General features: G+C 52.2%; 1 protein-coding gene across 2 annotated transcripts in view; it reads right to left on the bottom strand.

Annotated features, from left to right (window-relative positions):
- The window catches only part of NTF3 (neurotrophin 3), a 63,798-nt gene extending 50,876 nt beyond the window's left edge, over positions 1–12,922 (bottom strand). The window contains exon 1 of one of the 2 annotated variants that reach the window (XM_057491746.1): positions 12,719–12,922. In XM_057491746.1, coding sequence (XP_057347729.1) covers positions 12,719–12,757 — 39 coding nt within the window. In that variant the 5' untranslated portion in view covers positions 12,758–12,922. Of the gene's footprint in view, positions 1–10,921; positions 11,032–12,718 lie in introns of those variants that run through there. The other variant, XM_036908676.2, reaches the window with a different exon arrangement.
- Positions 12,923–13,159: the final 237 nt, after the last annotated feature.

Here is a 13,159-nt window from a genome sequence, read left to right as displayed (position 1 = left end):
GGGGAGCTATGTCTGACTCAAGCACTATGCAGACACAGTTTTGGAAGGAAGGTCCAGGAGACACAGGGAGAGAGGCAGCATGGCAGAAACCGCATGAAGCTGTTTACCCTTCTTATTTGTGCGGGACCCAACAGTCTTCTGGTGAAATTCTCCCTCCCCCATTGTGTGTGGGGTCATCGGGGAAGGACCACACCTTGAGGTGACCCCCTCTTCAAAGGATCCAGGTGGGACTCTGGCTTTGCCCTTTGACAAGCTGGAAACCAGGAGCAGCCTCCCACTGTGTGCAGGCATGGTATTTCATGCAGAGTCAGGGACAGGAGAGCCCTCAGGTGAGACCAGCAGTCCCAGCCCACAGGGTGGGCCTTCTTGGTCCTGGAAGACCAGTTCACAGCCTGGACCGTGACATCACAGCTCTCCCAGGTGCTTGCGCCGAACCCTGGGGCTGCGGACGTGGGTCAAGCTGCCCACACTTGTCTTTCCCAGTTCCTTCAGCCCGCAAGGATTCCTCCTTCCTCCAAACTCCCAAAGTCTCTGCGGTCCCTGCCACTCATGTGCCACTTGCCACACATATCCTGTCTATCCTGTGGACTATTTCTCTGCAAGTCTGCCCTGGGCTCCCAACTAGATTGCAAGGCTCTTAAAGGTCAGACCTTGCCCTTCACCCCCTGGTACTGCACATGGTACCTAGAACAGTGGTTAAGAAGAATCAGGAAAGGCAGGAGCCCTCTTAAAATAATACTTTTGTTTGGCAGATAAGAAAAATATCTAACAGATATGTTATGTTTTTTTAAAGGCCCCTTCTAAATTCCAAAGAAATTACTAAATAAGGGTCTGCTTATTTTATTTCTTCTGGTATCTGGACCAATTTAAAACAGGATGTGAAAAAAAAATGCTAAGGAGCTCAGTGAGCAGGAGGAATTCGGAGGACAGAAGTGGACAGTAGATGGCAGTCTGTCCCTATGTCAGAAGTGGCCACAGAGACAACACTGCCGTGAGGCAGCAAAAACCACAGCGCTTAAGCACCTCGGCGGTGGGCGGACTGCAGCCATGTGCGGGGCACTTCTGAAAGGCACACCTGTGTGAACACTCCTCACATCTGCCAGACAACACCCGTACAACGTGCACCTTCTCTGAAGTCCACACCAAGAGCCAAGGTCCCCAGGACGATGGATTCAGGACATCTGTCAGCAGACCCCTGGTCTGACACTGGGCTCTCGGGGACAAGAAAACTGCTCTCCTGCTGCAGTGAAGGCCATTCAGGGACATTTCAGGCTGCTCCTGGCCGAGAGGATTCTCCATCACCATCACACTACAGCAGCGATCCCGCCAGGAACCTGCCCTTCATCTTCCAGGATGATGCGATGTAACCTGCCTGTCTCCCTCAGCAGCTCCTAGACCCTCAAGGTGAGAGCCGCATTTGTCGCCCATGTCTAGCACAGGGCCTGATACTTACCAGCCACCAACAGGACACTTATTGGACAATCTTTAAACATGTGCTTTCTGAGTGTCTAGAAATGGATCGGACATAATTCACGTGCAGTGACACATGATTCCCCTGTGGGTGAGAGCTCAGGTTTGCCAAAGAGCTAGGCAGCCTAAGACATGGGTGAAAGGGTCTCTAAAGGGGGCAAAAGAGCAGCTTTTCCCAGTGAGCAGGCAGCAAGCTTCCTGACCTCAGCCTTGGGACCGGCCAGCAGGAGACAGAACACGGCCCCGGACCCTTGGCAGACCCATGGCCTCCCTGGCATAGTCTGGCCTCACGGATGACCTGTCCTGTGTTCATTCATCCAACACATTTCCGTGGCAGACACTGTTCAAGGTGTGAGGGACAGGAATTAGGAGGCTGGCTACCTTTCTTCACAGAGCTCATGTTCTAGTGAGGACACAGGAATGCAAATAAAACTCAGGGCTGCTAAGGGGCATCACAGGGAGGCTGGGGAGGGAGTCCCAGGCTCCCTGGGGAATGCAGGGAGGCTTCCCAGAGAAGGGAATGGTGAAGCAAGATATGAAGGATGATTTCAATATCCTCGGTGCAGAAGGAAGGGGGAGCATTCCAGACACAATACACACACAGACCATATCCTTCAATGCAAGAACAGTTGTACATTTCTGTCACTCATACCATTTTGCAACCAGGGGACATCTGCCTCTACATTTAAGCCATCTCCTCTTCGTGGATGCACTCATCCACGTTTTGTCTATTACTCCCTGATTCCCACAATAAATGATGAGGCAAGAAAGACTTAAGGGATCACCAAAGCCAGTAGCCCTTAACTCACTCATGTAAGTGAAATCTGGTGGGGTTCAGGGACTCCCTCAAAGTACAATTAGTCTCTGGTAGAGCTGAGGTGGAGTCTGGTGTCCTTGCTTGGAGTTCAGGATCTTTCTGACTTAACGTACTGATTTCAGCTACCCACAGACAGTTTTATCCCACATAAACCTCTTCCTAGGTTCCCAACTTCCAATCCAAAATCTGCCACAAATCTGGCAAGCTTGGTTCTTCCACACTTTATGAACATGCACTCATCCATATGTTCAATGACTTATCTGGCATCACATAACTTAATTTCCTCCTCCACCCCCTCCACATTTCTGCACATAAGTCCTCCAGGCCAGCAGGGATACCTGGAAATCCCAGGCACGGAGCACAGTGAGGCTTAGGCAGCAGCAGAGTCATGCAATATGTGAACTGTCACAACTGGCAGGGTCCTTTTGACTTTCTGGGGAGTGTAATTCCCTCCTTTTCCAGAAGGGAAACCAGGCCCTTAGAGGGAGGGTGATTGGCTCAAGGTCACACAGCTAGATTAAGTCCTTGGCAAGGTGAGATGCAATATGCTGTTCCAGGTAGCAAGCTGGGTGTCAGAACACCTGAGCTCCTTCCCAATCATGGGACACATTTGTTGGCAATCAGGTGATTTCCAGAGTTGCATTTTCCTCTTGAGTCCATAAGACTAGGTCAGCTAGATGCAGGATGAGAACTTGAAACATATTCCCTAAGGGGTATTTTTGGAGCCAGAGGGGGAGGATATTTTTAGATGTGTGTGTGGGGGGAGGAGGGGGCTCAGACCTAGAAACAAAGGGAGAGGTGCAGTAAATTGCAAGGACTTGGCTATAATAAAAAAATAAAAGGGCTATGTCCTTTTACAAAGAAGGGAAGCCTCGCCCTACAGGTGAAAAGTTGTTTTAAACAAAGCAAACACATTTTTTGAGCACCTACAATTTCACAGACATTAGGTTAGTGTTCTACAGTCTCCTTACATTGCAAATCCATTTAAACAATAGAACAAAGTCATTCCCATTAATTGTCTTGAAGGTGCGTGTGTGCTAATGATGATGGGGAAATCAGTGGCAGGATAAGGAAGAGCAAGAGCCTTCAGTCCCTCCTTGAGATAGCAAGCACCCTTGTGGCTTCCCTACTTCTGGTGCTGCCTGGACAAGGGCATACAGCAGGTAAGGGCCAGGCTGGAGGGCTCTACAGCTGCTCTGTTCTGCAGCAAAGCCTGGGGAGGCCACCACTTCCCAGCAACCACTGCTTCCAACCTCTCAATGAGAAACCTATGTTCACTTTGGCACTGCTATAAATGGAGGGAGTTTCTTAGCCTATTAAGGAAAGTCATTTCCAAATTCTGAAGAGCCTTCCTGTTCTCCATTCAGACTCTATTTTATTTTGATTCTGTGCAACCCTCATTGCAGGACTCAAGAATGCTGGGACCTACCACCTCTTGTGGGCGTGTGGATCAAAACCAGATGTCCAGCTCCAATCTTATAGAGTTTACAAGGAGGCAATTGTGGCTTAAATCAATACCCCTATTCTGGAAGGGCAGATTCCCTTGTCAACAGAACGGGAAGTAAAGGGGGAGGGCCGATGGGAGCTAAGACAGGTCTGACACAGGCTTGCCAGCAGGTGGCTAAAAAGCCTCCACGTTTGTCTTGCACATTGACAATGAGCCTTCCAGTGGAGCAGGCTACCCTGTGGGGTGACAGACTCTGCAGAGGGCTATCAAACAATCTTCCATCTGGATGACATCACATAATGCAGGAAGCAGAGTCTGACTGGCAGGTGATGGGCTTGGGGTGGCCACAGACTTCAGGACAGAATGCCAGCATGTCAACATCTAGCTATCTAACTGTAAGCAAATCCCTTAACCTCACGTAACCTCAGTCTCCCCATCTGTAGATGAGATTATTTTGGGCATTGAAATAATGCCATCACTATTTGTAATTATGTGTGGCACCCAGAAAATGCTCAAATATTAACTATCATTACTATCATCATTGGTCATTTAAAGTGTCTTCTCTTAGAGATACTGACACTAAAAGGCATTCACATGGAAGCTGGGTGATTAGCATCAGACCTACCAGAAAGCCAAGCCCAACCCCTTTCAGCTCTGTACACACTGTAAGGCAAAGCCAACTGCAAGAGCATTCTTGGCCAAAACAAAACACTATGGCAAATTCTTTGCATGCCTTTCTGCCTTTGACTCAGCCATTCCCCAAAGACAAAAACATGGGAGCTCATTTAGGGCGAGCCAAGATGCACTTCAAGCAAGGCATACTAGCACCGATTGAGTAGTAAGATGGGACCTCTACAGAATCCAAGGATGGTGGAGTTGGAATGGGACTTGGAGATCTTCTAAGTCAAGGTCTTCACTTACAGATGGGTAAATCAAGGCCTGGAGAGAACACTCAGGGTCATAAAACAACAGCTGTTTAATAACAGAGCCCAGTTTTCAATCTTGGTCCCTCACATCCAAGTCAATAGGCTTTCTGGGGCCCTCAGCTCACCTTAGCCTGGGATCTTTTAAGATGAGTAAGCTACCATTTACTCCTTCAGCTCTGGCCTTGAATTAACAAGAACCTAAATCCTTTCAAAAATCCTTGATTGAACAAATTCATAAAAGATTTGGAACTCAACAAATGTGTGCTCTGGAGATGCTGCTAAAAGGTGAGCAATCACAACAGACCACACCTAATTTCACTTCACAATCTGTTCTTCTCCATCTGAGCCACAGTTATAGTCAGAGGTTTGTCCTGTAGGATGCCCAGAGCCACAGAGGGTGGCTGGTGGTTCCCACTCAAGACTGCTCGAGAAAGACCAGGGCAGAGAGGACACAAGCCAACCAAAGCATTCTGACCACCTGGGGACACATGTGCTCTCTGTCCCTTGATATTTCTCAGTAGAATGAAAGACTGATTTGGAAAACTATCAACAACAATAAAAAATACCTTAATGATCTTGGTTCATCTACAGGTGCTTTCATGGGTCCTAAAGAGAGTCCTCCAAAAGGCTTCCTTTGTCCAGCCTGGGTCTTAGTGGAAATCTGTCCAGGCAGGAGTGAAGGGTGTTGACACTGGCCTCATACTTCTTTAAAGCTTATACGTCCTCCATCCCCATATACAAATGATCTCAAAGAAGTGGCTCCCAACTTGTTCCACAAGATGACCCTTCTGCAAGAAGCAATACAATGGCAGTCCAGTCTGAGCCAGTTGCCCTTTAACTGCTACCCATAAGCTGTATGAAGGCCTCCTGCCCACCCAGAGCCACTTCTGTGCTCACAAGTCCCCCGGCACGCATAGAGAAAAGAAGGGCAGTAGCCTTCAGTGATCATTCTCTTGTGCTCTCCTCTCACTCTGCACACGCCTGCTGTTGCACAAAGTACATCCACAGACCCTTAGCGGCAGCACCAAGTGGGGCTTAGGCTTGTCTCCAGTAGAAAATTTGGTTCTTCTCCAACCTCAATTTTAAATAAAACTAAATCTAAAACCCTAGCAACGGTCATTAGTTCAACATCCCCCCTCCAGAAACTGCCTGCTTCATGAAAGAGTAAAACAGCAGCTGGTGAGCTCCTGAAGCAGGGTGGTGGGGTTTAAAGATCTACTGCATCGGCCTGACTCCCCTCTCTCACTTCAGCCAACACGTGGATTTACATTCCCTCTAGTGGGGGTGGGAACTCAGGAAAAGGTCTGGAGAAGCCTGAAACAGAAGCTGCCTGCTCAATTATTTGTCCTCAATGGAGGGGAAGAGGAGAGGCCTGAACATCTGATACATCTGGGAGGGGAATTGCAGAGATGGGAAATGTTATGTAATTAAACTCTGCTGGCCTGTCCTGTCTGGGGAATGTGAGACCCATCAGCAGTGACCTCTTCCAATCAACTTAATTGGCCCAATCTCGCCAAGAAAAGCAACAGAATTGGTTTAGTGCCTCATGGAAATAGCTTAGCTCCTGACTATTTATGGCCACTGAACTCAAGGATGGGAGCCTGACTCTGAGCCAGCAGTTGACAGCGTGTGCTGACTCTTGGGAGGACTCAGAGGCTTCAGTGGGTTTCCGTGCCCTTCTGTGCCTCCGTTTCTGCCTCTGTGGAAAGGGGCTGTATCAGCTGGCTACACTGGACATACAGCATTTCACAAATCCAAAGCCCAGGCCCTCTTCTTCCCAGCAGGCTCCTGCTTGTGAAGGACCATGGTCTTGAGAAAAACGGATCTTCATGGTAACCCAGGATGGCTGGGCTTTCTCTTCTTTTATTCAAATAGGCCAAGGACAATTACTATTTTCTCTGTTCTCACATTTGTTTCAGCATCATGATCTGCATTGCTCATGTTAAAGAATAGGAAAATGCCTGTCTGATGATTAGTAACATTGATCGTTGGATCACCTTTCTTCTGAATAGTTCAAAGACCAATCATGAAGGGAGATTACCATCAACTATAATCTACATTTGGCTGCCTCCATTTTATGGATGAGTAAACTGAAGCAGTTATAGAAAGTTCTGTTTAGACAGTAGGTGAGCAGTGGACATTGAGATTATTTTACCAAACTTGCCTGTAAAGGGGAAGGGGTGCAGATCCCATTTTCCTAGAGCCTACATTCAATTAGACGTCATCTTTGATTAAAGCTTTGTACTTCTAAACTCACTGAGCTTTGACTGGGGGAAAAGCAACGTGAACTTTTCTTCTTATTCTGTCATTACAGACATTGCCATTCTATAAATGGAGAAATGGAGGCTCAGAGAGATTAGGAAACTTTCCCAAAGTCACATTGCTCCAAAGTGGCAGAACTGGAGTAGAATCAAGGCATTCGCAACAAGCAGTCCTCCACTTCCACCACACCGTCCTCGGCCACCAGACCTTCTGATCACTGGACAGACCCTCTATCAGCTCTCTCTTACCTCAATGAACTTCCCCTAGAAATAAGGCAGTGCCTCAAAATGTCACACCCATATTGTTTCATGAACTCAAAAATGTCATGATTCAAATCAAGGCCCCCGAATCATATGCCTTCCCACAATGAGAATGTAAAAAATGAGACATCCTATCACCGGGTCCAGGAAAGCACCCCCCTCTCCCTGCCCCGATCCAGCCACCCCACTGGCTGTCTCAGGGTGTGAACCCAGCCAGTGTTATGCTTCTCTCAGTCCTCAAATGCTCCCTGAAGCCTACTGCCCTTCTTTTCTCTACACCTTTTTTTACTTTAGATACACATCTGAGCATCCAAGACAGTTTTCATCCTTCCTCAGACACACAGAATTCCTGCAAAAACATACACCCCACTCCCTGGTAAGAGCCTGAACAGACACCCCTCCTATCCCCCGGCTGGCTTCCTTCCAGTGACTTGACTCCAGACCTATAGTGTGCATGCATGCACACACACACACACACAAACACACACACCAGGTCATCTTTACACTCACAGCCTAGAAAGCATCAAAGATTAATAAACACTCTCAACCTTCATCTTTCTTGATCACTGCTTTGCCCTTCCCCAGCTCCATGTATCAAGTCTCCTCCCTGCTAGTGAATAGGCACTGTACACTCTCCGAAACGCAGTCCTCAAATGTATGAGAACCTGCATTCTGACCTGGATAAGCAGCCTTCCATAACCTAATTCTCAGCTCACACCCCCTACAAGAAACAGTGACACCCTCCAGCTCCCTCCCCAACACACAAAACTATACATCATCCCTATTTTCTAACCCCTTTTAACAAAACAGATATATTTCAAATCAGCTTCCCTTTGTCCCCCAAGATCCAGTTCTTGAAGAAACCTCAACTAGCATCAGCTCTCTTTATTCATCCTGGCAAAATTGCAGCAGTCAGCTCAGCCCCAAGAAGGAATTTTTCCAGGGCACTGTGCCATGCCCCATACCCAGCCATGGGCCCAGCATCCAGCAGGCATTCCATAAACGTTAACTGATAATCAATATTAATTGGTGACAGTGAAATCCTCTATTAAATAAGAAACCCATTATGTGACATAATACAACATGCATCTCTGGCAGTAGGCATGCAAAATATATTCCTCCCCTCACTCCAGTCTTATGCAGACATACTTCCTGATCCCCACCCCGTCCTAACACACAGGACTTTTCCCCTTAAATGTACATCCCTCATTCTATGCCTTCTCCAATTCCCTCCTCTCTGGGGGAGTAAGGAGGGGGAGAAGGCAAAAAACAGTACAGCATCCTTCCCTGCAAATGCCTTGTCTCCCTAAAACGAGTGTCTGAGTCCACACTTTTCTATCCCCACAGGCCTTAATGGCGTCCCAGCCAAATCTCCCAGTGCACACTCATAAAATCCACACTCTGCTCTGCACAGAAACCCCTCCCCCCATCCCTTTGGTAATCCTCACCTTCCACGCGTCCATCCACCTTTGGCTCCCACATACAGCCCTCATCCCACGCCACACCCACTCCATGTGTCTGTGCAGGCATGCACAAGCCATCTGTCTTCCACACACTGTACCTCTCCGGCTCTGACACCCTTCGCAGGCACAGATTTCTCATTAGCTACACCTATGCTTCCACATGCTCTCATCTGCCAGTCACACATATGCCCATCCAACAGACTCCTCAGAAGCACACCCTCCGCGGGGCACAGAGCAGGGTGCAGCTCCCACTCTCTGGCCATCCCCCCTCCCCCACACCCTCTTGCAGAGACTTTCCAAAGACCTCTGACCATACAGAGCGCCCCAGGATCTCGATTTCCCTCTATAAAAAAGTAGAGCTCATTCACACAAGGCAATCCTCCATTTCCAGCTACAACACAGTTCTCACAAACACAAAATCTTACCTCCCCAACCCCCCGCAAACCCCACAGACTGCCCTCCTCCACCATTCACAGAGCTTGATTTCTTTCATCTCCCTCCACTCCCAAGGCTATACCCAGGTTTAAGCATTTGAGCCCAAGGCAGGCGGTTGGATTTTATCTCCTGAATTCTACCTCTCAACTTTCTTTGTGCAACATGTCAGTGAGGAATTGAGGGCGGGAGGTGGTGGTGCGGGGGGCAGGCTGAGTGTGCTGGAGAATTTCTGAGTGTTGTGAAACCAGAACGGGTTGCAAAGTTCCCTGTACGTTACAACTTTCTCCCATCCTGACGCTTAGGGCAGGCTTCGATTGCTTTTCTTGCTCTGTTCTGAAGGGTGGGAGAGGGCATCTGTTTATTAAAAAGCAGGTCGTCTGGCACGACATTCCGTAGTCGGCTGAGTTACAAACATCAAACTCCAGGCGTACCAGCCGCCCGGGTTTGCCGTCCCGGCAGCTCCCGCCTCCTGCTCTCCGCACACATAAACAAGTCCACCGGCGCGCGGTCTCCCAGCGCTCCGGCCCTGAGCCCAGCGCTCCGGCTGCGTCTGGGCAGCTGCGTCCACTCAGACCCTGAAACTGCCGCCCGCCGCCGGAGGTCCAGACTAGACGGTGTGGTTCTGCATTTTCTCCAGCTGGAATCCCCGAGCCACTAAGAGGGATCCTTACTAGCCAGCGGCCCCTGCCCGGTCCGGGCACTGAAGCGCCGACGAGGGGCGCAGGGGCCCAACTCCAGCTCCCGCAAAGCAGCAGCGCCTCCTCGCCACGCATCCGCTTGCGCCCGAAAGCAGCAAGCAGAGTCCCCTCCCCCACAGAGCCCCTCCTTCCCGAACCTTCAGCCCCAAGCCTCCCAAATTGCAGTAGGACTATGACCAGAGACCCGGGGCAAGAGAACAGCTTGGTCCATTGAGGGTCCCTTTAACTCGGCCCTAGCCCCGCCGGTCCCGGGGTCTCCCAACTACCCACACCTCGGCCTCAATTCCTCGCCGGGAATTCCCCAGGGATGGCCCGGCCCGCGCGCCCGCCGCTCGCGGCGGGGTCCCCGCTGCGCCGGCCGCGCGCGGAGCTCTAACATCTGCACAGAGAACAAGGGCGGGGGAGCTGCGGGGTGGGCGCCGGCCAGGACTCGCCCGGAGTGCCGGGTCATTCCGAGACAGCTTTCGGCGGAGGCAGGGCACTCCAGAACAGGTACGCCGCGCCGGCCCGGAGTTTCAACACCGCAAACTGGGAAGCGACGGTCCGGGTCGAAAGCCGCGAGTCCCCTCCCCCAGCCCACGCCCGGGCCCCGGGAGCCGAGGCGCGCGGGGAGTCCGGGGCGCGTGCCGGGGAGGGCGGCCGCACGCTCCCCCCCTCCCCGCCTGGGCTCTGCAGCCGCCCCCTTTTTTTACGGGATGCGCCGGGAGCCAGCTCCGCAGCAGCAGCAGGGGCGCGGGGGCTGCCAGTTCTGTCGGATCTCTTTCCTGCCCTTCCGTCGTCCCCTTTCCTCCCGTCTCCGCCCCCCATTGCCAGTCTAGGTCCCTTAAACCTGATCACTTTCCCAGATACGGGGCGGTTTCTCGGGCGGCCGAGGAGCGCGAGAGGAGGTGGGGAGGGGTGTTCGCGTGCGTGTGTGTGTCCGTGAGTGTGCGGCGGGGAGGGGGTGGCCGTGGCTGAGTCTCGGCCTGGGCCGATCCCAGCGCAAACTTCGGCGAGGCACGGGCCGGGGAGAGTTAGCGAGCGCGCCGCGCCGGGGGCGGGGGTGGCTGCGGAGCGGGGGGTCGGCGCGCTGGCCCGCTGGGGAGCCCCCCACTAGGCCCCCACCCCCAAACCTGCCCACCCGACGCGCCCTCCTCCCCTTACCGTGGCAGAAGTAACCATGGCATCCGTGTGACCGTTTCCAGGGACGTCGACATGTAGAGAAAGGTGGACGCGAGCTCGGGCATCAAAGTCTCCCCCACCCCGCCGCCGCCACCACCCAGCCCGGGAAAAAAGACAAGAAAGAAAGAAAGGGGTGAAAGTAGTTGCGCTGGGCTCTCTCGCGGGGCCGCGCGCGGAGCTGCTCGGTAGGGAGCGGAGCCTTCAACTCTGAGTCCCGGGAGCAGAATCTGCGCGGTTATAACCAGCCAACCCGGCCAGATGGTTCCGCGCGCGGCGCCTTAACCCCTTCGGCGCCGCGCCGCCCGCCCCCGCGCCCGCCCGCCGCGCAGGCCCGCACCCCGGCGCCGCCGCGATGTGGGCCCCGGGACCGGGGCCGGGACGGGGTCGTGCCACCTAGCCTCTCTTAAAGAAAAACACCAAAAACTTCCAAATTAGTATCACCTTCAGTATCCCCTTGGTTTCCCTTTTAGAGATCCAGAAAGAAAAAAGAGAGAAAGAAATACTCAACTTTCCACTACATGTTACATGTTAATGTCTTCGGCCTGTCTTAATTGTTCTTTTTCATGAAAAAAAATCTTTTTGCTCTTCTTTTTTCTTTTTAAGATTTCCTTTAGTAGGCAGAAGGGCCCTTCTCGCCCCTTCCCTTTGGCGGCTTGGATGTTCTGTGCAAACTCCTCCTCCAAACCTTTTAGACCCTTCCAGCTCCCGATCTCTCCCCACCTCCTATCAAGCCCACCCGCACTCCTTCCGCAGCCCCACAACATGAACACGCCCGAGAACAATCGCTCCCTAGCGAACTCGCCGCTCCCGGACACCAGCGGGAGCGTCAAGGGAGATCAAGTCAAAGAGGTATGGAGGGTGGAGGACTGGGGGTCAAGGGAGGGGCGGCTGTGTGTGTGTGTGTGTATGTGTGTGTGTTTGCACGAGAGTGAGTGTGGAAGGGAGAGAGCGATGGCTCGGAGCCTCCCATTTCGCCCAGCCTCCAACTTCCCCTAAGCCCCTTCCTTCCACACTTGGATGGGGCCCTGCAGCTGAGCACCCGCCCAGCACCCACCCATCTGCACGCTGGGACGGCGCGGGAAGCAGAGAAGACAAGCCACAGAGAAGAGGTTTTCTTCTCAGCGCTCATAAAGTAGTGACGCTCATTCCCCATCCACAGATCATTCGAGGAAAGGATGCTGGGGGCAGGAGGGAGGTTTGTGCCAAATCTCTTATTTGAGATGATTATAGCTGCCCATTAGACTCCACTTCTTCTGAGATCGTTCTCTCTAAATTTAGAATTAAGTCATCTTTCTTTCGCCCGTTTGTCGTGGAGTGAAGTGGGGGAGAAAACGTCACATAGAAGCCAAAGAAAAATCCAGAGCCTGGGAGTGGCTTTGTGCTCCTAGTCGCCTCCTGTCCAGCTCCCCGGCGGTGGCGTGGCGGACCTCTCCTCCGAGGCCCCCACCCCTTCCTCCCTGCCGTCTCAGCCACTCCTCACCCCATTTCTTGCCAGGACCTTTTGACTCACACGCGACTGGGGGAGGAGAGTGAGTAAGCATCCCATCTCCTCCTTGCCTTCTGTCCTAGGTGTCCAGCGACCCACTGTATGTTTCAGCTAGGGTCAGGTTCAAGATATCCACATTCTTTTGATTTGTTTGAGAATTTGGTCAAACACGAGCAGCACCAGCACTGTGCCAACCAGATCAGACCGAATGCGGCGCAAAGAGAGGCTGCGGGGCCCCAGGGGAGGTAGGAAGGAACGGGGAGTCTGGGGGCTGCATACTAGATAGATTGTACCTGCCTCGTCATTATCCTGGCAGACGCAGGATGCCACATCGAAAACAGCCAGAAGCACCCACTGAGGCCCAGGGGAGCCGCTTCCCGCGGTCCCTGGGAAGAGCAGGGTCTCCTTCAGTGCCTCCCTTGTGCCAAAATGTCGAGGTCCTCCTCCGGGCCAGATTAGGTTGCCGAGTCGTCCCCTCCACCCGGCACACAGCACCATGAAGGTTTGGATTGGGCGTGATCTGGGTTCTGGTTTTCTCCCTCTGCTCGGCCCGCCTCCCTACCCTCCCTCACTTCCCGCACACCCTCTCCCCTCCCCGCGAACCGTAGTCAAAAGAGGGATTCAGGCCCCAGCTTCAGCTCCACCGGCCAAGTTCTAGGGACTGTTTTCTGGAGCTCCAGGTCCTCCCGTGACCCCAGGATTTCAGGGAAAGTGGTGGTTGGCTCGGGCTGCAG

Source organism: Manis pentadactyla, chromosome 14 (genome assembly GCF_030020395.1).
Source record: "Manis pentadactyla isolate mManPen7 chromosome 14, mManPen7.hap1, whole genome shotgun sequence".
NCBI classification, from domain to species: Eukaryota; Metazoa; Chordata; class Mammalia; order Pholidota; family Manidae; genus Manis; species Manis pentadactyla.
This window is presented reverse-complemented; position numbering and strand designations above follow the sequence as displayed.